At 39.8% G+C, this 25,310-nt stretch overlaps 1 protein-coding gene and 1 long non-coding RNA gene across 2 annotated transcripts in view; both read right to left on the bottom strand.

The window, feature by feature from the left end:
* The window catches only part of LOC145481350 (uncharacterized), a 36,705-nt gene that overhangs the window by 9,610 nt on the left and 1,785 nt on the right, over positions 1-25,310 (bottom strand). The gene's annotated exons all lie outside the window — the stretch shown is intronic.
* LOC145481348 (basic phospholipase A2 taipoxin alpha chain-like) lies at positions 17,876-23,754 on the bottom strand. Its single transcript, XM_081459826.1, has 4 exons — positions 23,289-23,754; positions 20,915-21,062; positions 19,854-19,951; positions 17,876-18,478 (listed from the first exon to the last, which is right to left on the bottom strand). The coding sequence occupies exons 1-4, from the start codon at positions 23,374-23,376 to the stop codon at positions 18,357-18,359; spliced, it is 456 nt and encodes a 151-aa protein (XP_081315952.1). The 5' UTR covers positions 23,377-23,754; the 3' UTR covers positions 17,876-18,356.

Raw genomic sequence — 25,310 nt, 5'->3', positions numbered from 1 at the left:
GATTTAGTTTATTCTTCAAGTAAACACGGTGCGTAAAAATACTGTGTTTAGAAGACCACTTTGCCTGAATCTCCTAGAGATTTCCTAGGTACCTTTAAACATGCTCTGGGTTTGATACTAACACAGGAAATTTCACGAGTAACTCGTCCAGTTTTTAACAGACTAAATTCAACAGTTCTTTGATACAAATAGAGGAAAACCGGTGACTCATGGTTAACCACGAGTTTTCCTACATCTCAATAAACACCACATTGATATTGATAGAGAAAATCTTGTGACTAACTCGTCTGGTTTCCACGAGATTTCCGTCATTCGGTCTTATTCAAATAGAGAATGCACTTTTACTCTTAATACACCGACTGTAGAAATCTCGTGATTGACTTAGACGACTAAAGTTTTTTGCGTTTTTGTTCTAAGATTGGAGGTGAACTTTGCCGCAAATTTTTGCTATAAGCAGTGGGTGGGTTTCGAAACAACTTGAACCAGTTACGTACGCAACATGGTAAGAATAAGCTGAATTATATTGTTGCGAATCATTGGTTTTTCAGTGTTGGTTATAAACACAGGTCAGTATGACACAATGCTCAGTGTTTAGTTACAAATGTCTGACGCGGCCAGAAATTAAGGAAAAAAAAAAGTTAGCAATGCGAGAAAAAATTTGAGAATACAGCAAGCAGAATACCCGGCATTCGTAGAGAAGTATTGTGTATCAGCAGTGATGTTTACGAAGCAAACCTCTGTCGGGTCAATTTAATTATAATCGTATTCCGTTTCTTAATATATCTTTGGACTTCTACGATACTGCAAGTCTGAACTGTTCCAGTCACTGTAGTTCGATAATTGATCCAAGAGCCCGATGCGTGTTTATGCCTAGGGGAAGGTTGCATTTTCGGAAAGTAATAAGGGTGATTCGTGTATCTGCAATTGCCAAGACACAAACTATAAAATTTGGATCTACCTTTAAATCTTTGCAAATTGCAAATTGGGGAAGGGGTTTCTCAGATTCACCCTTCAACTTTTCCAAAACAAATTTGCATTCGATAATAAATATATGTGGGTCACCGAGCTCGTTTTTGAGTTGCAAGCACTTCATCGTCGTCGGTGTTGGCTCGTGTCCGCGTGTCCGAGCATCAGTACGGTCTCCTCTTCTTTGATAGCCTCGGAAATGGCTTAGCAGGCCAATCCTTGCATAGAAATTGCGAGGGCGGTGAGGGAACGGGAGATTGGGCGGTGGGCGAGGAGCTGAAAGGCGGCGTTTAAACTGCAACCAAAACGGACTCCTCCTGCTCGCCCTCTGCGCTTAACATACACTCGCCATCACCAACGCTGTAAGCACTTAAAGCTAAAATTAAGGCTTTGCAGAACCATAGCTTACACGACCTCCATTCCTTTTACATAAGTTTTAGCTTTATGCCAAACGTTTAACTCCGCGGACAAGCGCTCTTGTCTCACATGCCACATTCCTGAGAGGGGATTACGTAAAACACATCGGACTCGCCTTCGTCCACAAGAGATCTGAGAACAAGATTACTATAACTGACGTGCTATCCTCTGAGTGAGAATAAAGCCACAATTCACTTGAAGAGATTTATTTTACTTTGCACAAACATCGAAACTGAGTCGCGTATAAAATTCCTCATTTGCGCGAATTTTAAAAATCTGTCTCTTGCGCATGTGTTTGGACTTGCAGCTGATATTGCGAGTCATCAACAAGTAAGGAAATAAAACAACAATTCATGAACTTCAGCAATTCTGTTTAGCTGCAAAGACGTAAAGGTAATTAAAACTAGTTAGTAATCTAAAATCATAATCTAGCATTTCCTATTTATGAATTATTGGTTAGTAGCTCCATTTATGACTAAGAAATCCATCGTTATGCACATGGCACTTTGTAAGTATCGTGCCGCTATTTTTCAGCTAGCCAAATGTAAGCATGGTTTCCAGTAGCCTGCGATGCGGGAGTTGTCATATTTCATGAAAGAAGGGGGAGACATAGAGAGGAGGGCTTGATTGCAGGCTAGTTGTGTGCTAGATTTAAAAAACGACTGCTTCATAAGTGCCGTTTACAGTGGATTTGAATAAGATCACGGGAAAAAAAAAGACGAATGGAAAAATTAAGAACCTCTACATTTGGTAACAATCACGGAAAAGTCAACAGCTTTAGGGATGTCAGTGAATGTTTGGTATCGGGAAGGGAAACTAAAATGCATGATCATCAGTAGTTCGGTTGAATTGATCAGGTGTGACGTTACTTTGAAATTAATAAGCAATTTGCAATCAATATACGTGACCGTATTCGCAAAAACATGCCCGGAGACAGCTCAAAGACAGTCCCAGCGGCCACAAGTGCTCTGACCACCCACCTAGCTACGAGATTTGCCTGTCACGCATGCACGTGGCATGGGCTCATCCAGCAGAGTGCCATTTTAACGCAGCACCCTCTAGAAAGGTTCAGTAAATATCAAGGTTATTCGGCACATAAAACTCAAAGTCCAGTTAAGTGCAGGTGTCAGTAAAAATATACCCTCCCCGGCGCCCTGCTTATGACAGCTGGCCACCAGCAAACCATCAGCAGATAGGCCAGTGCCTGGGCAATGTCCCCGGCCCGGCATTGACGGATTCCTCGTAGATTTAGACCGGCTGGCAAGGCCTGAGTTCGGGCTTGGCCCGAACAGCGAGCATCTTTTTTTTCAAATCGCTCAAATTCCTTTCCTTGATCTACTTGGAATTAACTTCATTTGCTACTGAGAATCCGTTGCTAGATGGCACTATGCAAATATTGTGGTCATTTTTCAATTAGCGAAATGCAAAAAATGTTTGCGCGGAATAACGCACACAAAAAATACTTGCAGAAACGTAGCCACCCTCATAAACTCCGTTTGCAGTATATTAAAGCTTAAAGTGCGACAACCTGATAAAAAATTAGGGCTCTCTTGATCAAATGAAGATTTAAGGGCTGTCAAAAATTTTTTGGTATTGTTTTGATAATTTTTTCGTACGAACTGGCCCAAACCCCCGTGTGTGTCGCCTATTTTTTAACCAGTATTAGTGATTCTTCTAACGTTTTTGGAAATAACGATGCCATTTCTACATCGCATATAAGGTTCAATGTTTTGCACCTTTAAAGGACACGTTTTTGGACCTGTCACAAATTTTTTAAGTTTAATTATCATAGCTTTTTAACAGTTACAGGGTGATAGCCTCAACACCTCCCCTGCCACTCCTCCCCCCGTGCACGGTCCCAACAAGGGCAAAAAAGATATATATATATATGCTGCACATTGAATTCAAGGAAAATAATGCAATAGTACAGATTTTTTATCGGTCACTTTTAAAGATTTTTTGTTATAATAACGACGCCGATTACAAATTACAATGCCGTTAACATGCCCTCACCTAACAGACCTTATCAAACGTGCAGATATAAGCACGCATACCACTAGGAGCTCTCAGCAATTAAAAATTCCTCTATTCAGAACTGCCACTGGCCAAAGAACATTTTATTATCGGACAACTACCATCTGAAACTCACTGGACCTTACTTTAAAACACAGTAGAACTATTTCAATTTTTAAAAAAGCATTGAAACGTAAATTAATTGTAGAGTTTTTAAATTCGTGATTATGTAAATTAAAATGTAATATTACTAATTTTAGTATATTAGTATTTAATTGTAGTATTGTACCATATTGTCTTCGAAAAGCCCCCATGCGGAAAGGTAATAAAGGATATATGTATGTATGTATGAACTGGAATTAACTGAATTCTAATCAGCCCAACCTTGCCCTTCCCGGAGAAAACAACTTAAACCGTCCAACCCTGGTTATCTGTTCTCTTAACAACCGGTGAAAAAAGTTCAGATTTAAGCCAAAAAGTGAAGTATACCTAATTCGCAAGACAGTGTGCGTTTCGCTACGAATCAAAAAGAGAGTCGACTTGGTTAACAGTGCTGTATTGACAACATAGTTGATTTTATTCCTTTCTAACCATTACACAGGACTTGTTTCTAAAGGAAAGGAATTGTACATTTCCTGTACATCAGGTAACGACAGTTGGTCATGTAATCAGACAAACCCATGCGAAACCATTTGGAGGGCTGTCACGTTGGCGTCAGGAGGAGATGAAATTCACTTGAACGGCACAAACACTGAAAATGATCCCTACACCTGCCAATCAGAAACTCCACTACATCCGGGAATTTACGTCAACAAGAGCCTCTCTCTGGTAGGTTTCGGTCCCAAGCCTCCGCACATACGATGCTCTGAGGGTTTGACGTTTGACGGTTCTGATGATGCGCAGCAGATGCATATCACCTTATCAGGTCTGTTCCTGGACAAGAGCTTGGTGTATTTTCAGGATTCGTCTGTTAACATCGACAGATGCAAATTTGAAGGTAGCAAACGTGGTGTGCAGTTCTTAGTGAGTAGGAGGATGGTGTCAACCATTCAAATTACAAATTCAACCTTTGTCAATAACAGTGAGTGTATCTCGGTTTTTGTCAACAAAACAATGAACCTATCAGAGGCTGTCCTAGTAATTCTTAAGCTCAAAAATTCCTTTTATCATGGTAATGCAATGTCAGATGAGGGAAGCTGTGTGTCGTTCAGTGAATTACCTGGCAATAAACATTCTGTAAGTGTAAACATCACGCTGGAAAATATCACATTTTCCGACAACAAGTTTGGTTCAAAAGGTCTTGTTTTCTTAGATATGGAAAATGGCAACCAGGATATCAACCTTCAGAAAGTGAAGTTTATAAAAAACAGTGCATTGTCGGGCCGAAAGTTTTTTGCAAATGACGGTCACAGTGAAATTCTTGTTCACAGCAACACTGTAAACATTTTTATTAACGAAAGCAGCCTCTCGAGTACAAATGCAAGATCATTCATGGTAAACGCATCTAACATTTCGATGCAGATCTTTAACTCTAGTTTTGGAGGCCACAAATGCGAAGGAAATGGTGGAGTCATGTTACTGAAAGGAACCGATCATTGCCAAGTGAACGTGTCCTATTCATCGTTTGTCAAGACGTCTGCTTCTCAAGGTGGGGCGTTCGACATTGAATGCGTGGAGGTCAGGTTTAATTTACTAGAGAGTATGTTCATACATAACAACGCTACAGATGGAAATGGAGGTGCTGTCTTGGTCACTGGACACAGAGCTTCAGTATGGTTTCTTGATTGTTCTTTTACGAACAGCTTAGCGGAAGGAGAAGTGGTAGGAGAGGAGTACGGAGGAGGGGCCTTATTTGTTACTTCAGAGTTACCGCCCATTCATCGTTCAACTTTTCAGGCGAGTCGCTTAGACGGTGCTATATTCTTGACTGTGGAACGCTGCAGATTTATTGGCTGCAGATCATCGTTTGGAGGAGCGTTAAGTCTCGGGTACTCTAACCATGACCATCTACAGCTGGCCATTAAACACAGTGACTTCATTTTCAATTATGCAAGCTCAGGTGGAGCAGTAGGAACTTATTACTCTAGGGATATCACGGATGACTGTCGTACGAGAAACACGTGTATCTTTGAGACCTCAATAGAAAACTCGACTTTCTCAAGAAATGAAGCAGGTGACGGTAGTGCCCTATTTTTAGAAGGTAGAATCTCCCATCACAGTGTTATAACCCTTGACAAAGTTATTATGGATTCAAATAGTGCATTCGACGCAACTGCAGTTATTCGGGACGCTTACAAACTTAAAATATCGCAGTCTCGATTTCTTAACAACAGAGTAGCTTCCACAGTAGGTGGAATAGGAATTCGGGATGTCATAAGTATTGAAGTTGCTGACTCCATTTTCGACGGCAATTACTGCGGGAATGAGACTGAAATTAGAGTGAGTGGAGGTGCACTTACCTTGCTTAATTATGATATTGATAATCGTTGCTATGATAGTGCATTTGTTTCGATCATAAACTCGACATTCAACAACTGTTCTGCGTCAAGTGGAGGCGCTATATACTTACTGTCGTACGAACCTGTACATTTCACAATAAATAGCTCTCGATTCACAAAAAATCACTCCGTTAAGGGTGGAGGGGCCACATGGTTATCACTGACAGAGGACACTAAAAATCCGCCGGAAAAATGCGATCATGATGTAGATTACCGGCCTTCGTGGCATTACAAAAGTCACGTGATATTTGAAAATACAACGTTTGAAGAAAATATTGCAGCTGAAGTGGGTGGCGCTGTTTACATAACTAATGGCAGTGTGACACTTTCCAGGTGCCATTTTGTTGACAATTTTGCTTCTTTTGGTAGTCATGTCTACACAGTGGATGGTTCCAGAAGTCTTTATATACAGAACAGCCGTTTTAATCAAATTGTAAAAGAATCGAATCGCAACACACCAAACAGCAAAAATCCCTCTTTTATTGATTTCGGGAGCGAAGGACCAATAGTCCTATACAACACCACATTGAACGCAAGTCCCTATAGGAGCAAGATAACTCTGATTGTTGTAGCCAAAAGTAGTCTATCATTTCTTGGGCAGGAAAACTTGACAAACTTTTCTTGTCCTTTGGGAAGTGAGATGATCAACACTAATTCTACAATCACGATCACAAGTCAGAGGAACATTTCAAACACTTTATGCAAGGTCCATATTATAACTCAAATTATAACATATTATTGTTTGGCGTGCGCGGAGAATACGTATAGTCTTCTGGGAGGTCATGCGATTGAAGGACAAATAGATCCAGGATTTCAGTGTCTTCAATGTCCATTTGGAGGAAACTGTACCCAGAATATAATCGCTAAGCCGAATTTCTGGGGATTTAAAGAACAGAACAATCTATCAACGCTACGGTTTACTATGTGTCCTGCGGGTTATTGTAGTCCCCCTCAAGAAGCGAACTTTCCAGAATACAATGGTTGTCAGGGTAACCGTTCTGGCGAATTGTGTGGACACTGTAATGAGGACTACACAGAGACAATTTACTCTACAAAATGCAGACCATCGCATCAGTGCAAAGATTATTGGTTCTGGCCAGTGGCTTTATTTTATATATCGTTCATGGCATTGTACTTCATATTTACGCCTCCTATCGTCACCTGGATCAAGCGCCAAACCTTGTGGTTCAAAGAAGGCCAACCCGGGAGCCAAAATGATGACTTTGACAAAGGATATCTAAAGATTATCTTCTACTTTTATCAAGCAGCAAATCTTCTCGTCGTTTCCAGTTCGTCACAACATGTCATTAAAACTAATCTTATTGAGCCAACTCTCGGGTTCTTTAACTTCAAATCATATTCTTTTGGAATGATTTGTCCATTTGCTGGCCTTACGGCGGTGTCTAAACAGTTCTTTTCTGCCTCACATGTTTTTGGCACAATGCCCATGATTTGCTTCTTTTACGTTTTGCATTGGGGAATGCAAAGGTTTCGAGGTCAGGGAGCCCCTTCTGTTGGCCCTTATGTTGGCGGTATCTTAAAAACCTTGTTGCTAGGATACACAACCTTAGGTAGAATAAGCTTCAGTCTGCTACGCTGTGTTCCCATTGGCTCAGAGAAGCGTTTGTTTTACGATGGTAACCATGTTTGTTTTCAGTGGTGGCAATACATTTTGGTAGGATTTGTCTTCATATTTGTGATACCCTTTGTGTTTGTGCTGCTTTGGGGTTCATACAAGTTGTACGGTAAGACCCTTTCTGTCGGGAAGTTTCTCTTGGCTTGTTTCTTGCCGTTGCCATCGCTAATCTACTGGTTGTTCATCTCCTTCTGTCAAGTGCTGCGCGACCCAGTGAACGAGGTGTTGACTCCACTCCAGGAGTCAAGGAATTCTGTGGAGAGGGTTCTTTACGATTCTTTTAAAAGACCGGAAGAGGGTCGAAAATTATCTCTGAGTTGGGAAGGTATTATGACCGGCCGACGGTTGATTCTTGTTGTGATGAACACATTTATGATTGGCCCAATGCCTCGTCTTGTCATTATGAGTATGCTTTGTTTTCTCTTTCTTCTTCACCACAGTTTTACGCAGCCATTTCGCGATAATATTGCTAACACAGCAGAAACCATTTCTTTACTCTTTATTGTTGTCTTAGCTAATGTGAACGTGTTTTTTGCTTCTTTTCTGTCGTTGGCAGTTCCACATGAAGATGTCTTAAGCTCTTGGTGGAAAGTCTTTGAAGGGGTGGAAATTGCCATTCTTTGTTTTGCACCTGTGGTTTTTGGGCTCCTTGTGGTCACTGCGATATTATCGCAGTTATGCCGGCTAACTGTTGTGGTGTGTCATCTTCTTCGCAAGTTCTGGTTGGGTTTGTGCCGTTGGTATTGCAGTAACCAGGACAACGAGACGAAACCTTTATTGGATCCAGTGAGGAGTTGAACTGGTTTACCGTTAGTCCGTAATGACCCTCTCTCTGTCACGTAACGCTTCGATCTCCGTAGAGGGACCCTCTCTCGAAAGAGCGTAACGTTGCGTGGCAGAGAAAGGGTTAGAAGCGCGCTAGTTTTTAATAGTGTTTATTCGGACACTAAAGACAATACAAAAATTTATATTTACAGGTAGTCTGACAAAGCTAGTTAATGCATGTGATTGCTAATCTAGTAACCCCAAGGACGACTCTGGTATAACAAGAACGGGGTTGCTCGTCGGAAATTTTGAAAAGTTCCTGAGAATTACCCCTGAGAATTTCCAAGATGATGTGTTGTTGGCGTGGCGTCAATTTTTTTTTAGCCCTTAGAGATAACAATTCTATTAATTGGCGCTGACTTTTCCCGCTTAATTCGATAAAAGGTATCGCAAAAGACCCTGCTATGGACTTTTTAAGGCTGAACACCCTAAGAGGTACCAAAACTGCTTTTTAACCCCTGAAAGATACGACGAGCACCCCCCGTCCTTTTTATATGGGAGTTCCCACCCGAGCTAGTAGTAACATAAAAAGCAAATTAATTTGTTAAAGACACCGGGCGGTCTTAGGCAATTTGGAAATATTTCCTGAACTTAAGGCAATTTTTAAAAATACTGGGAAGTCTTTGGTTATATTCAGAAATCTTTGTCTTCGGAGCATTTTGGTAAATCATAGGAAGTTTTGCAACTTTGGCCAGGCTACGAGATTCTTCAGCAGTGTTCGGGATTCTTCGGAGTAGATGTCCCTTTTAGGGAAGAAAAATTAGCGGTAACAGATAAAATATTTGCACTTTGGGCCAGCTTTTGGACGATTGTACTTATTCAAAACACCAACTGCTTAGTTTTTGAGGTGTAATATCAGTGTTACGTGTAGCGGCAAGAGCCTTAATCGATTATGGCTCCTGGTAGAGGTAAAAAGGTTATGTGCATTTTTCAAACTTAGAGCGGTGAAATTAGTTTCTGCAACATGCACAAAGCGAAATTTAAAGGTTATGTAATATGGTAAAAGCGATTAAATAGTTTTAAAAGATGGCCAGAAGTTTATGTCGAAATACATGGCAATTCTCATTAGAAAAATGAGATGAAATAGTAAAACAGTGATTATGAAATAGTAGCAGATCAGAATTGTTTGTGACGAAATTTGCTATGTAGCAATTGAATTTTTTGATATGTGGATTGTTATTAGATGTAATAAAATAGACATTACTTGAAGTGATCTTCATAATTTTTTTACCCATGATATCTAGTATTCAGGTTCCTAGGACAGCGGTTGACCATCAAAGTGTTTCCTGCCAATCAGCCGCTGACCGAAGAGCCCGGCGACTCTATATGAGAGATTGGTCCGTTCCAGTTTAGCCACCAGGGATAGCAAATTGTGTTTTAGCATCGTTTAGCGTGTTTTATTCATATTTCCCTATAGCCACTTATCAGTGGGACCTCTTGAGATACGTTTTCAAAGTGAGCTAACCACGAAGACTTGAACTAGTTGTCACTTAATGAGTTTTGACCTTTTCATTGCCAATATAACTGTCCACATTGTTGCCTCTAGGCCTTTCCCGATTATGCTAGTAAAACTGGCATTTTATGCTCTTAGAAATTCTCGTTTTAAGTCCAAAAAAAAAAAAAAAAAATGCTCAAATTATGCTCGATTCTCGAAATAATACTACTTTGGTTCCAGAAAATGCTTCGTTTTATTTTAAGCAAAACGTAGAAACTCAGACATCATGTGGGTATCAGCAACTGAATAAAGTGAGAAGTGTTTAATTGTTTGTTTATAAAACTTGTCCAGTGATAAACAGTTAATCAAAGTTCGAAGTCCTTAGCGCTTGTTGTACTGTGACATGACGCTGGCCTGGAGTAGTCAACAAGAGCACAATTCTGTTGCTCGTTGAAGGACGCCTTCAGTATTGAAAATACTCTTTCTGCGTAGCAGTCGAAGGTTGGACAAGGAGAACTTGCTTCACTAGGAAAGTTGCTCCTCGTGCCCACGCCATCTTGTTTGAACAAGCGCGTGAACGGCCTCTGAAAGTCAACCGCTGACCAGCTGTGCTCAGTTCATACTGTTACAGAAATCCTTCACTCAAACACCAAAGTAGTCCAGTCCCTAACTTGTGCAGGGCGGATCGAACTTCAATCAATCCTAGAAAAATTCACTTAGAATTTTTGACCAAAATGAAATAAAACTCATTTTAGTGATTGACTAGGTAAGGGCTTTGAAATCCCAGCTTATGAGTGCTGAAATCTAGATCAAAGTTATGCAAAATGCCAAATAATGCTACAGCCTAGCAATTCTTTTTTTTTAGAAACATTATGAAAAAAAAAATGCTTGTTTAACTAAATAATGCCAAAAAAAAAAAAAAAAATGCTAGCATATTCGGGAAGGGCTTAGTTGCCTCTAAGGCGGTAAAATTGTCCTGATCTACCATAAAGATCGTATCGATCACATTTGCCTCTTTTATATGGAATTTTATTATAGTGGTTGAGTTTGTAAGAATGAACCTGTCGGTCCACGATCACTTAGCCAGGAATTTCAGTTAAATAAGACATGCATTGGGTATTAACTCTCTCGATTTTTCATCCTCCTCTCTTAATTGTTTGAGTTTATTATAAATGCTGAAATTTTATTGCAGTAACTTGACAGATGCCTGGGACCTTTTGCAATGAACCTTTAATCATTAAGTTGGTTTACAAAACTGAATACGTTTCTATGCTCAACCCTTGACTACACAGAACACGCCCTTTTAAAATGTTCATGGGCAGCTCTAGAAATGGCGACGCCAACGTCGAGGACGACGCCTAGCAAAAAAAAAAAAAAAATAATAATAATAACAATGATTAACATTTTTTTTATAGGCTGCTAGCTGGATCTGTGGAGTACTTCTATGCATCTAAAACTTTGCTCGAGCTAAAAATTTAATACCAGTGATTATAATGCCAGCAAAAAATTAGCCGTCGTGGTTAACTTTCTCCAAAATACTCAGATATGGTCATTTCAAGCAGAGTTGTTTTATGGTGTATGGCGATGAAATGTACCAAGATTTATAACTGGACTCAATTTTTACACAATATTTGTTCTGCTCATGAAATCTATCATTTTTTCTCGTTCTCCTTGCCTGTACGCGTCGCCATCGTGGTTTGCTCAAGCTCCCTGTTCCATAATAAATCACTACAGCTTGCACACGTAACGGCTTGATAGAATTTGTGTTATTTTCGCGTCGACGTATTCGTAAAACATCATAATTTTTTTTAGCTGTGTTTCAGCGACATGTCCGAAATTGCTCTCCGAGATTTTTCCGAACTGAATGAGATAAAAAATTGTCCGAAAATTAAACGTTTGAAATAAAATGTCTGAAATCTTTTGCAAGTAATGTATAACATATTAGAAAATACGCGCATTGATTGGTTAAAAGTCGTGTTTCTATTTAACAAATAGATTTCATGTTGCCGTGCGTCTGTTTAGTAAGAGATCACAGATGACATCAAAATGTAAGAACAAAAAAAGTGGCACACGAGGCGATAGCCAAGTGTGTCACTGATGTTCTCGCCAAATTTTGAGGTCTTCAGTGATCTATTACTGAACAGACGCACGGCAACATGAAATCTATTTGTTTTATATGATAACGAAACAAACTACTACAGATAAAGCTCTTTAATTTCAAAATCTTTCAACATAACTCGAAAGCCGGCCTTTGCCCACTTTGGCGAACACGAATAAAAGTCATCTGACGTAATCTATTGTCTATACAAAATGAAGCAATCTCATTGGTTGCTATGCGTAGCAAAGAACTGTGATTGGTCCAGAAAAATCACGCTACTGTCAAACTTGACTCGAGTGTCACTTCTCGTGGAATGAAAACTTACAGCGAAAGCAGAATTGAACTGAAAAATCTACAAATCTTAAACAAAATGCTAGAAAGTCAAGCCAGTTTTTTATCATCAGAGCAGCCCTGTGAGCCAAAAAGCTTAGACGTTGCCTTGATAATTGCAGGAGTTGAAAAACTACGCTCGGAAAACTTGTGGTTGCGGTCACCCTGGAGGCTATTCGATTCGAGTTTTGAATGAAAAGAGCGTTAGTGACGGTGGAAATTTGTGTCCTCTGTGGTTGATGATTCTCAAATTAGTTTGAAATAGTGACGCGGACAACTTTTAGCTGCGATACAGTTGGCCGTGAGCTGTAGTGACTTATACTTTGCTTGCTGCTGTGCCCTGACACGGACTGGAGCATTCGCATCGGAAAGCAAGGTTATGTGTTTATTTTTAACTGATTTTAAGAAGTGTTGTTTTGATGTTTTGATGTTTCATTCCTGACATCAATCAGTGTGCCAACAGTTATTTTGAGACTGAGAAAAGTTGATTTCTTTAAATATATTGATCTCATGAACATTTTGTTTATTGGGTTTCCTAAATTCGAGATAAAGCAATGGTTCTCTGCTTACCAAGACCATTTTTGTGCTTGGTTTAGTTTCGCGCGACTGCCGACTGAGACTGCTCGAGTATTTTTTTCTGAGTTATTTTCTAAAGAAGAAACGGCTTTATCCTTCTTCTTCCTGGTTCTCGTACCTGTTTAATGCCTCGACAAGACTTTTTTGTACCTTATCTTTTGCCCAGTCACGTAAAACATTATCTAAATTCTCAAAAGTTTCCGCCATTTTAAAACAGAGGGAAAAACTTTGTAATGACGTAAATCGGGCGTCTGTCCTCTGATAGATCATAGGCAAGAACCAATCAAAATGCGAGAATAACTAGGGATGTTATATAAAACTCGATAGAAACACAGAACTAGCACGAGCTGTTGAAGTAATGATGGCGCGGGCAAAGAAAATTTGCTTTTTAATAATCAAAGTTAACAAGTAGTTTTCCTTTTTTCGTCACGATTTTTTTCTAAAAAAAATAGAAAACATGTTCTCCGTGCTTCTATCGAGTTTTATAAGATAACTGAGATATTACGCACGCTCTGATTGGTCAATAGAGTTGCTAAACCTATGTTCTATTGTACCGGTAAACCACAAACCACGGTTCCCGATCCATAGCAGCTCTAGGCGGGAACTAGAGAACTCTGAACTCTAGCGATAGCAAATGTAATTAACAGTTTTGCCTATTTCTTAATTATAATAAAGTTTCCATATAACGCGCTCTGATTGGCTGAAACAGCGTGATTTATCAGAGAACAGAGCACGGGTTGATGACAGAAAGTTCACTTTCAAATTTTTGCTTCGGAATTTCGACAAATTTGACCCAAATTTAACATCCTCTGTGACTCAGACAAACGCAATGGAAACGAACTATTTGTCTGCAGTAAATATGGGTCACAGAGACCATTGTTAGCAACGGTGATGTTAGAACTGTACTAAAATAACGAGTTTTGCTAGATTCCGGCCGTCAAAACACGTAGCAAAATAAACAAATTCTAAACCTAAACATTGCTTTGATAAGAAACATTATATTTGTTACGAAGGTAGAAATTATACTAAAGAAGTAGAACAACGACAGAAAACAACAATTGAACTGTCTCTGTTTATGGTGAGAAGCTTTATTTTTGTAAAAATGCTCAATTGCTCAAACAACACTTACATGCAGTTTAGTAATGCTCGTTCTCCGGTCATCTCGAGCTCAGCGAAGTGAACCGACGAGTGGTCAGTTCAAAGCTTGCTCTGATATTCTCTTCTGTGCTCGCAGTAGAACTAGTGGGAGCAGTTTAGTCTTTCTAACTTTTACGCTAGTTCGGGCAATCTTGCTGCATGCTGCTACAAGCCGTAAATAACTGTAACTGCTTTCAAATTCAACTCGGCATTTCGCATTTTAATCTGCAAGCTTTGCGCTCCTCGTTTCGTAATTTCCACTGGAAAAGTGCATGTTTTCATGGGCTACAATACGGCCGGATTCCTCTGGACTATAAACCTTTACCTGCCTTAAGGTCCGTATTTAAATATTAACTAGAAAGCGAACTTTGAAAGCACCGTTCTGCTCTCGAAAGCCGCTCAAACTACTCGAAACTGAAAGCTTAGCTAAAGTCCAGTTTGTGACTGACAACTGTCGCTTCGTTAGCACAACAACCAGGGCTCGAATCCGGAGAGCTCGATCCGGAGACGAGCCTAACCCTAACCCCAACCCTAGCGTTTCTTTATGATGAGAAGATATAAAAACTATTTGGCGTTTAATAGATAATCCTAATCTTGAGCTACAAAATAAGACTCTTTATTTGTGACGTCATAGACGCCACATGACATCATTGAGAGCACTTTGTTTGATCTGTCACTTTGGAATCACTATTTTGTGAGGTTTAACTGGGCAGAAACTGATGAATTTAAAATGATATTGGACAGCAAAACATTTCTCTATTACTATGAGCACAGGGTTTTTGCTGATTAAACTAAATCACGAGGCGAGTTTGTCACGAAAATTTAGTATGTCTTAAGCCTTGGACGTATATTTCAATATCCTTGGGTTTGAAGTGTTTCTCACAAGCGTGAACTTTGTCGTGTTTGATCTGCTCCTTGAAATCCTGGTCGATTTCGCGTGCTACTTCTCCGAGCCAGTCGTTACACCATTTTCGATGAGCCTCGTCTTTCGCGACAGGCAGCTTAAAACTTCCTATTCCCTTCGATCGTCTGCACGATCCGGAGCCAAGGACGAAGCAGTTGATGCCTGGCATCACTTATGAATCCTCTTCACATAATATTTCAGTTAATTTATTTCTAGATCATCCGTAAAAAAGAATAAACTCGCGCAAACTCGAAGCAAAGCTACTAGCTGCTCGCCATCTTGATATTCTGAGCACCTTCGCGATCACGTGAAATGCCATAAACCAAAACAAAGAGTTCGTCCTTTGAAGTCCGCAGGCTTTCATGCCCAGTCTTCCTCCATTGACTATGTTTTGAATAATAATTATTTTTTATTTATTTATTTCCACTCCACTTTTATTCTGTTTGCAGAACGCTATAATGGCTACAATTTATTGGGTCTATTTGACATACAAATCCTACTAGGGACATACAAGTTGTGGTTTCACTAGATAGTACAAACTAAGGTAACCGGAGTTGTGGGAATATCATTCCAGATTTGTATTATCCTTGTCAGCAAAAGCTTTTACTAAGTATGTGCTGCTTGAGTAAAACAATAAAAACCCTCAATCAGTCTGTAATCATTGCAGGCTGTTAAATTTACTTTCTAGACCCTACTTCATTTTTGGACTATTTGTATTTTGGCCAATGTACAATACTGTTTAATCCCTAAAAAGGCCATTCACTGCTCTGAGATTGTACAACTGAAGTGCATGGTACCTATGCAGTCATTGGAGAGCCTTAACTGCATATTTCTTGTAAAATAATGCACAACATTGGACTTCAATGTCCTCGGACACTTTTACTTTGAGAGCTATCGCTGCTTTTCTTTTTCTGTCCAAATGTTTCCTTCCTCTGACTGGTATCCGTGGCATTCTATCATGCTTTAGAGCAAATTATTGCTGAAAATGTTCACTAGACATAAAAAACTTCTGTTCGCTCGAAAAGGCGGCAACACACTGAGTTCGCGCTCGCGTAATGCTATCTCATGTAAGCCCTCCATGCGGGCGGTGACGGAATAGAATTCGTATTGCAGTCAGTCTTTCGTGGAAAGACAGTAGCTGACCATTACTATTCAGCAGGTCTTGTATAGACAAAATGTTACTGTCAAACCATTCTTTGATAAAAACTGGTTTTCCTCCAACGAGAATTACTTTGTTATTAAATAGGACCGTATCTTGCATTCCGTCGTAGCTGTAGAGATTTTAATTCGTTGAAAAAAGAGAAACTATCTTTGCAAAACAAGGGCAGACCGTCTATGTATTTTACGTCATAATTCCATCATAAAAAGTTCAAACATTTCAAAATAAAAATGAGCGATAGAAATTTTACACAACGTTTCGATGTCGTCATGACCTCATTATCAAGTGACAAGAAAATAACGGTTCAACAGTGTTATATATGCGGTGAGGGATGCGATTGTTCATTTACATATTTGTTTAAACAAATAGTTTCGCGCGGATGGAATCCGTTTGCGTGTTCAGGCTAGGTTTCTTCTTTCTAATAAACAGCATTTCGTAAATCAATGTTATAAAGGCCGCAATCGTTCTTTAAATGCTTTCCGATTACGAAGAACCTGTGTTCATCAATACGTTGGTGCAAATGCCGGCTGGTATACCCGACATACCCGAGATACCCGACATACTCAAAGCATTTAAAGAACGATCACGACCTTTATAACATCGACGACCTTGCCAACAATTTTTCCGTCCTAAAGAAATGCAACGGAAAACTGGATTGTTTGATTTACGAAATGCGGTTTATTAGAAAGAAGAAACCTAGCCTGAACACGCAATCGGATTCCATCCGCGCGAAACTATTTGTTTAAACAAATATGTTAATGAACAATCACACCTCTCACAGCATATATAACACTGTTAAACCGTTATTTTCTTGTCACTTGATAATGATGTCATGACGACATCGAAACGTTGTGTAAAATTTCTATCGCTCCAATTTCTTATTTCTTACAATTGTGACTTGATGTGATGGAAATATTAGCATGCTAAGGAAAGACCATCAGAAGTATAAAAGAATCTTGAGCAAGCTACCCTAGAAGTCCCAACTGTTATCTGTTATTAGCAAAATGGGGTTTAGTGAGGTCACTGTTCAGTTTTAATAAACTAAAGCTAAAGTATGGAGTAAATCTGATAAGAACATTGTACATTGCATTGCTATGGCAACCTTTTTATGTTTAGATGATAGTTGGATCTTGCTGGGCAGTGATTGGGCTTTCATAGCACTTTCATAGCATCTCTTTTCGTTATACCTATTCCGGTTTTGGGGGAGGGGTACTACCGGACTTTTGATTGGGGTCTTGCTTTCTAAATGGTACGGGAACCGGGAGTAAACGGTATGGGAAGCGGGAGTAAACGACACTGGAAGTAGGAGTAAACCGTACGGGAAGGAGCAGTAAGGAGCAGTAAGGAGCCGGGAGTAAATGGTACGGGAAGCGGGAGTAAACGGTACGGGAAGGGGGAGTCAACAGTAAGGGAGCCGGGAGTAAATGGTTCGGGAAGTGGGGGCAAACGGTACGGGAAACGGGAGTAAACGGTTCGGGAAAGGGCACTAAATTGTACGGGAAGGGCGAGTAAACGGTATCGGCAATTCAACGGGAGTAAACGGTGAGGGAGCCAGCGGTAGGGAAGGCGGAAACTTTGGACCCCTTGTTCGCACTTGCGTATCATCGGTAAATACGTCGTGAGTTTGTCGACTTTACAAGGGGCTGGAACTTTTCTAATACTGAACATGTTTCAAACAGGCAGTATTCAAATCCTCGTTCATCTCTGTTTGTGTTGTAACCCCACCACTATGAAGTGTATCTCTGGTCCCAGCACTGTTTACATTGAAATGGGGTTTGATGGTGCTGGTACTCCGCGACGAAAAATACCAATACAAGAAAGACTGTAAAAACACAATTCTTAAAACTGAACAATTTAATAAAAGCGAAACTATTGAGCAGGACCGTCCAAACTTGAGTTGTAGCATTACAACTTTTATTGTCTCCTACGCGTTTCGTCTGACTATAAACGCTGACTTCGTCAGGGAGTAAAAAACTAGAACAATTACAACCTGTATATATTGCTAGCGTGGACTAGAGTAATATGCCAACATCATGCAATAACTTAAACGTGATTTTCGTTTAGGAAATACAACACAAGCGTTTACCTCTAGGAATTGCGTCTAGGAAACGGGCGTTAGAATAATTCTACGCAGCGAGTGTCCTGTTATATTTTGGGGACCACAGTTTTAGCGCTAAAACTGTGCTGTGATCCCCTTTTAAAACACAAGGGATTGCTCACAGCAGATTTACTGGACAAAAATATAGAGGAGAAAAAATACTATTGATAAGAATGATGACGATGATTATGGTGATAACGCTCATCTGACCCCTCAGCGTTTCATGTCTGCAGACTGTCACTGAAGACAGTTCCATTGACATGCTCAACAATGGTGGTGCTTTCGGTAACCTTTGTAATTGGAGTTATAGTTGGAGCGGGCAAAACAGCGAGCAGCAGCTCCGTCGCATTCACAAACGAGCTTCTCACAGACGTTGTTACTTGAAGCTAACAAATAAAGAAGAAAAACAGACCTGTCGTAAAAGTTTATACTTAACATCATTATTGCTGTTCTACGTTTTTCCGGGGTTGTTGCTGCTTTTTTTTCGGGGAATAAATAAAACTTTAATATCTTAGTATGTTATGTTGAGAGATTGATTAATTTAAGGTCTGCTTGAATTGAGCCACAGAAGCCAACTGTTCCGTTCACGATTTAAACTGGAGTCAAGATTCAACTTAAGGTCCCCACCCTCCCAGGATCCATTCGACAAATCCAATATCTATTGCTTTGGGTACATGATAAACTCTTATATAAACTCTCTCATATAGAAAAAGAGTGTATTATGGTTAATTTGGACAGCAGTTGTTTGGAAAATTGACTGCAAACGATATACCCCTAAAGATGTCTTTTCCCTCGAAGTCAACTCAAACATCTGAATTAGGCAAAGAAATGTTATTGTTCGTGGGGCCTATGTAATAAGTTAATTTATCCATCATACAACACTGACAAGTTGCATATCAATTTGTACAAACCTGTTCAATCAGAAGAGTACAACTTTGAAGCAAAATATCCGATCAATGGTTTTAGTCGGTTAAAAATTGCCGGAAAATAGTCTCAGATGGCTGGAAATGCTATTTCAGAGACCATATATTTAAAATAAATCCCGGGGAAGCACGCCTCGGACCCCTCTAGAATCTAGTGCCTTCGACGCTCGTGATGTTCCCCCTCCCCCCCCCCCTCAGTAAATTAAACCGTCCTGTGGCCCTGTGTTGAAAATTCAAAAGTAAGACAATTTGAGAACCTTCGAAGCGAATGTAATGGACAGAAAATGCCCACGGGCTAGCTTCCTGCGTGGGGTTCCACCGGGACTAATCGCCTATTAAAGTTTCTGGTATCATTTAGATCATGATCAAACAGCAAATTTTCGCGAATTTGGGATTTCAGACTTTTACGGAATGAGAAAAAATTATGACGAATCTTCGGCAATTTTCTGTCTAGTTACTTGCATATAAAAACAAGGGGATGGGATGTTTTATTTGTTTTCCTAATCAGCTAATGTCGTGAGTTATCGACTGCAACTTCGTATGCCATCCTGGGCCGCACAAAATAAGTGAAATCCTGCTGCAGTATGGTAAAACAGACAAAGTTAAACAGCTCTCATTTCGTGGTTTGTTCGTTAATCAGCGTCATTTCACGTCTTCGACAAGCATTGGCGCGGAATCCTTGTAATTGGAGATAATTTTCTCGGACTTTTTTCGCGGGGATTTATTTTTATGGGATGTAATTTTTGCGGATCGCAGAAAAACCCGCGAAAATCGCGAGATTTAGATCCCGCGAAATTTCATGCCACATGGTGATCCATACAACTAAAAAGATCCTCACCACAATCAGTGCAGTTAGATCGGGTATACGTCTCCCAATACGGGTTACAGCCCCTTCTCAAGGCTCGATCATAGCACTCGTCATGAGTCCTACAGCATCTAGGATATTAATAACACAAACAGTAAGGAAAGAAGAAGAAGTTCCTCGGAACGATGAAAACATGACGATCAAACGCAACGTTCTTCCCGAGTCTCCTCATGGAATATCGCTTCAATAGTAAGACTCTCGATTCAGTCGCATGCACACAAAAGTTCTAAAACCTTGGGAAAGCTATCTATGGAGGTTGCAAACCGTCGCCTTCGAATTAGGTTCCGCTTTTAACAGTTACGTCTGAAGCAAATTGTGGTTTGATCTAATTTTGAGCTATACTGGTTCTGGCTAACAGATCATGAGATCCAACAAACTCGTCAAATTGTTGTGGTCGGAAAAATTGTCTTCAGGAAGTCGTTCTTTTAACCTTGTCAGCTATCAGTTGGGGAGTAGGGTTGGCGCCGTGGTGAGAGCGTCCGCCAATGTGCGAGTAGAGTCGTCTCTTTTTGCATGGCAATAGTACTTTTACTTAATATGAAACTTACTGTAAAAGCTTAACTGAATTGGCCGAGTAATAATAATAATAATAATAGTAATAATAGTAATAATAATAATAATAATAATAATAATAATAATAGTAACAACAACATTAACAATAACAGTAACAGTAATAGTAATAGAAGTAGTCATGGTCATGGTCATGGTCATGATCATAACAATTTTTTTAATAATAATAATGATAATTTTTACTCGTTCAATCTCAGTGACTTACAATAATAATAATAATAATAATAATAATAATAATGAGTACTCTTTCATACAAACTTGAATTTTACATATATCTAGTTAATAATGATGATGATGATGATGATGATGATGATGATGATGATCATGACGGTGGTGGTGGTGGTGGTGATGATAATAATAATAATAATCAACCCCGATTACACCGGCTCGTGTAAAACTGGCTAGGTGTGCCTAGGAGCAGAGAAAAAGAAGGAACTTGACGAATGGACGCTTCTGTTAAATACCTGTCTGTTCTGTCCACTGGCGTTCCGCTTCCACCACTTCCACACCAACAGCCATATCCGTTGTAGTCCCATCTACTGCGGCCTGTCGCACAGCTTATCATGTTTCCGAACTGCCACAAATTTCTCTTCAGTCGCTTTAAAGGAAAACCTGCCAAATTAACAATGAAAATAACACACTAAACATGATTATTATGCTGGACCTGAATAACTCTTTTTACCCTCTTTTCTGCCTCAGTGTCTATTGGTGTGGCGGGAAAGCTGTGTTGAATCACAGCGCATCAGTTGCAACAAATACCTTGAATGGCATCATTACATGATTACAAGATTACTAGATTTGATTGCATGATTACAGGATTGCAAGATTTGAAATTGTTGGGGGGAACTAGAAAACTCTTAAAATGCTGAAATGACCCATCGCCGAATTACGTACATGGAAAATATCAGATTTATATTGACTTGCTTATTTACATCAGGGTTTTTTAAATCCACAAAACATGATTCTTTGAGTTTGCCGAAATAGCCATAGCTTTGAGCATCAATGAGCCAGCCTGCTCCAATACCAGGGGTACCCAACAAGGAAGATTTTATGAAAAGGTTTAAGAGTTATTTCTTGCGTTCTCAGATCCTTCAATGACCTTTTTTAACAGTGCCATCAGTAAATAGTATTTACGTGGGCCATAAGCAGCCTGCTTTGTTGGGTTTTCGTAGATGAATATGCAAGAGGCAGACAATTTTCGGAATTCAAACTCATACGCCGAAATCACGAGCTGTTTATGCCACTCCGGAAATGCCTGTTGATCTTTCTTCATACAAAATATCAACATATTTAGCTTTCCGAAAACAAAAGGGACTAAAGTTTCTCCATGTTGCTAAAGTTAACGTAGCATTTAACCGAAGAAAACTTCTCTTCTAGTTTAATCTAGTTTAATCTAGTTTAATCCGAAATTCTGAGGTGACTAAGGCCTTTCGAACAGATATTTAACCGAAACTAACCGTTCGCTGAAGAATGTACATCAATATTCACAATTGGCGGATTGAAAGAACTTTGACTTAAGTTTGCAGTAAATAGAAATTAAAGTCTTGTTTGACGAGACTGTCTCCTTTCAAAGAACACAATCATAGTTTTAATTTTTCCGGTAAAGAGTTTCTATTCGGATGATCTTTAAGCTTGCAATAACAATCCGAGAGCACCCAAAGAGCAAATTCAACTGAAAGCTTTAGAGAGACATCTCTAAGCTCGTTACAATGTATAATACTGTTTCAGAGATGTTTTCGTTAGTTCAGAAGGATTTGAGCTGTTCGGATTTCTTAGTTGAAAATTAAGTGGCCGAAAATTTTGGGGAATAAGATCTTCCTTTCAGAAATTGCTGGCTGAAATTTACATTCCACGAACTTGCTTCACGAAAATGCTAGCTGACTTTTTTGAGTGCCAAAAAATAGCAAATCTGACCCTACCGAAAAAGTTAGGGACTAATATTTCCACGGTTACGAATCTTTTAGGTGATAAATGATTCAGTAAAGAAATCAATGGCTTTTCGACAACTTAGGATCCAAAGGTCTCCCACTGTTTGACTCTCCTGAACAGACGTTTAACCGAAATGTCTCGTGGGTATCTTTACCTTTGACAATCCCGAACAATCACGCATCGAAAGTCACGTCTACCCATAAACTACTTGGTGGTCAAATTTGCCGCTCGACAAAAAGAGATCTAAGATGGGTGTTAATCCAGCGATTAACACCCATCGTTCGAGATGTCTTTTTGAAGCTCTTGAAACATTCTGTTTTAATAAATACCAACAAAAGTAAAAAATATTCAGCAAAAACTTAAACTCCTAAAACTTTGAAAGGTTGGTCTTACGTTTGTCCACACATAGGCTCACAACTTTCGCGTCTCAAGGCCGCTTAATTGCGCTACTGTTCCGGTCCTTCTGAACTCGCAACTGGTCTACTTCAGTTATATCTCACCTTTTCTCAAACGACAGAAACCGAACATTTTTCAAACACCTTCGCTAGTTCATGAAGGAAATCCCTGAAGGAATAATCTGAGCCTTCAGGGTAGAAAATCCAGGAGTATCACCCATTTCTGAATGACTCGCAGTTGTAACGAGCAACTTTTAAGCCTTAATCAAAAATATTTGATGCCCGTGTCACGAATTTTGGCAGAAATCAAAGACGGCCATCACCATCCATAATCTTTGATGTGGTGTAAATGTATGGTCAGAGACGGCCTTTACCATCTTTGAGATAGGACAAAAGTGTTCATCAAAGGTACGTTTTCAAGCGGTGATACATGTTAACAGCAAGAGTTTCTTGACCATGTTGATTTTACTCGCTGCGTCACTGCTTTTGCATAGACTAGAAGATTGGTACTTACTCTGGTCTTCTTTTACCAAGCCGGTCAAACAGCATCCGACCATGAAGGCGAGCAGCAGAATGATCTTGATCAAGGGAATAGGTGACATGATGCGATATTGTTCTTCTGCGATAAATGAATGGGAGATCTAGACACGACCGCTTTATAAAGCCTTTGACCCCTTCTTTGTATTTCCCTGTTTTAAAAAGCAATTAACAGTTGTTTGTACTGCAATTGCTGAAGTGCAAATAAGGATAGAAAACATTTCTCATGTTTCCCTAATAACTTCCTTGCTGCTGCAACAGGTGTCACTAGTCTTTTATTTCCCGAGTACTTGCCCAATTTGGGCCACCTTATCCCGGTACAATTAATTCTAATTCAGTTAAAATAAGGCCCATAAACTCACACACTCGAATATTTTGACTAAAGTTGCACAGTAATAAATGCAGTTTTCAAGATAGTTCCTGACCGACTGTCACTTCTCTATCACCGGCTTGCTGACGCGACTGACGGATTGTTTTTGTGGACGTTAATTGTGTGACATGAAACCGAAAGCACGTTCTGATCTTCTTCATTGTTGAGAATTGCTGGTTTCTTTGTGTCGTTACCTTTTGTAACATATCTTTGTAATAAAAGACTAAAGCCATCAATACACTGCGTTCAATAATAGAGAAAAAATAGCACAGATAGTGTGGGTGTTGAGTAGATAAAATGATCGCTCTTTGCAATCCTTGTGCGCGCGCTCAATTGCATCAGCAAAAGCGCGCGCGAAAACTGTGTTCGGCCACCTTAAATGAAACCAAAAACACGTTCTGATCTTCTTCATTGTTTCTGCTGCACTTGCTGAAGGGCAAAAAAGGATAGAAAACATTTGTCACGTTTCCCTAATAACATCCTTGCTGTTGCAACAGGTATCACTACAGGGGCGGATCCCACGGGGGAGGGAATGGATGGCTAGCCACCCCCCTTTGCAACAGCCCACCAAAAAAATATAATACGTGGAAAAACAAACGGAAATCCGTGGGTTCCAAAAAATGTAGAAATACGTTTTAAGAGTTTGCAGTGTTACAGTCTCCAATTCGTCCTTTATAAATCGGCATGTTTTACGACAAACGTAGGACAACCTAAAGTAAATTAAGGTAGAGTTTGGTGGCCGATTGGTATCAGCCACCACCTATTAAAAAGTCCTGGATCTGCCCCTGCCCTAGTCTTTCATTTCCCGAGTACTTGCACAATTTGGGCCACCTTATCCCGGTAAAATTAATTCTAATTCAGTTAAAATAAGGTCCATAGACTCACACACTCGAATCTTTTGCCTAAAGTTTCACAGTGATAAAAGCAGTTTTCAAGATAGTTCCTGACCGACTGTTACTTAGGGTTTGCTGATGCGAATGACGGATTGGTTTTGTGGACGTTAACTGTGTTAAATGAAACCGAAAACACGTTCTGATCTTCTTCATTGTTTCTACTGCACTTGCTGAAGTGCAAAAAAGGACAAAAAAACATTTTTCACGTTTCCCCAATAACATCCTTGCTGCTGCAACAGGTATCACTAGTCTTTTATTTCCCAAGTGCTTGCCCAATTTGGGCCACCTTATCCCGGTAAAATTAATTCTATTTCAGTTAAAATAAGGCCCATAAGCTCACACACTCGAATCTTTTGCCTAAAGTTTCACTTCGATAAAAGCAGTTTTCAAGATGGCTCCTGACCGACTGTCGCTTCTCCATCACCGGGCTTGCTGACGCGACTGAAAGACTGTTTTTGTGGACGTTAATCATGTTACATGAAATCGAAAACACGTTCTGATCTTCTGCTCTTTTTTCGCTGAAAGCAGAAAAAATAATAATGGATACACGCTCGCTTACAAGAAGGAATGGATCACCGTCTGACAAAAAAACCTGTAGCAAAATTTGACAGTTCTGTGTGCAGTTGATTTGCTTTACTAGAAGTGAAGTGAAGTGGTGGTCACTGGTAGAATGGAGGGGTGGGTGGGGGGGTGGGGGTCGGGAATGGCAACCCGGGAGTAGTGGAGCGAGAGATTA

Source organism: Orbicella franksi, chromosome 3, assembly GCF_964199315.1.
Source record: "Orbicella franksi chromosome 3, jaOrbFran1.1, whole genome shotgun sequence".
Taxonomy (NCBI): domain Eukaryota; kingdom Metazoa; phylum Cnidaria; class Anthozoa; order Scleractinia; family Merulinidae; genus Orbicella; species Orbicella franksi.
This window is presented reverse-complemented; position numbering and strand designations above follow the sequence as displayed.

Bases quoted from the DNA above. Each gene is read 5' to 3' on its own strand.
- LOC145481348 (XM_081459826.1), bottom strand. From the start codon at position 23,376: ATGTCACCTATTCCCTTGATCAAGATCATTCTGCTGCTCGCCTTCATG. The intron at 19,952-20,914 runs GTATTTAACAGA...TTAATATCCTAG, and splicing joins CCAGTGGACAGAACAGACAG to ATGCTGTAGGACTCATGACG. The intron at 18,479-19,853 runs GTGAGGATCTTT...TTTATTTGTTAG, and splicing joins ATCTAACTGCACTGATTGTG to CTTCAAGTAACAACGTCTGT.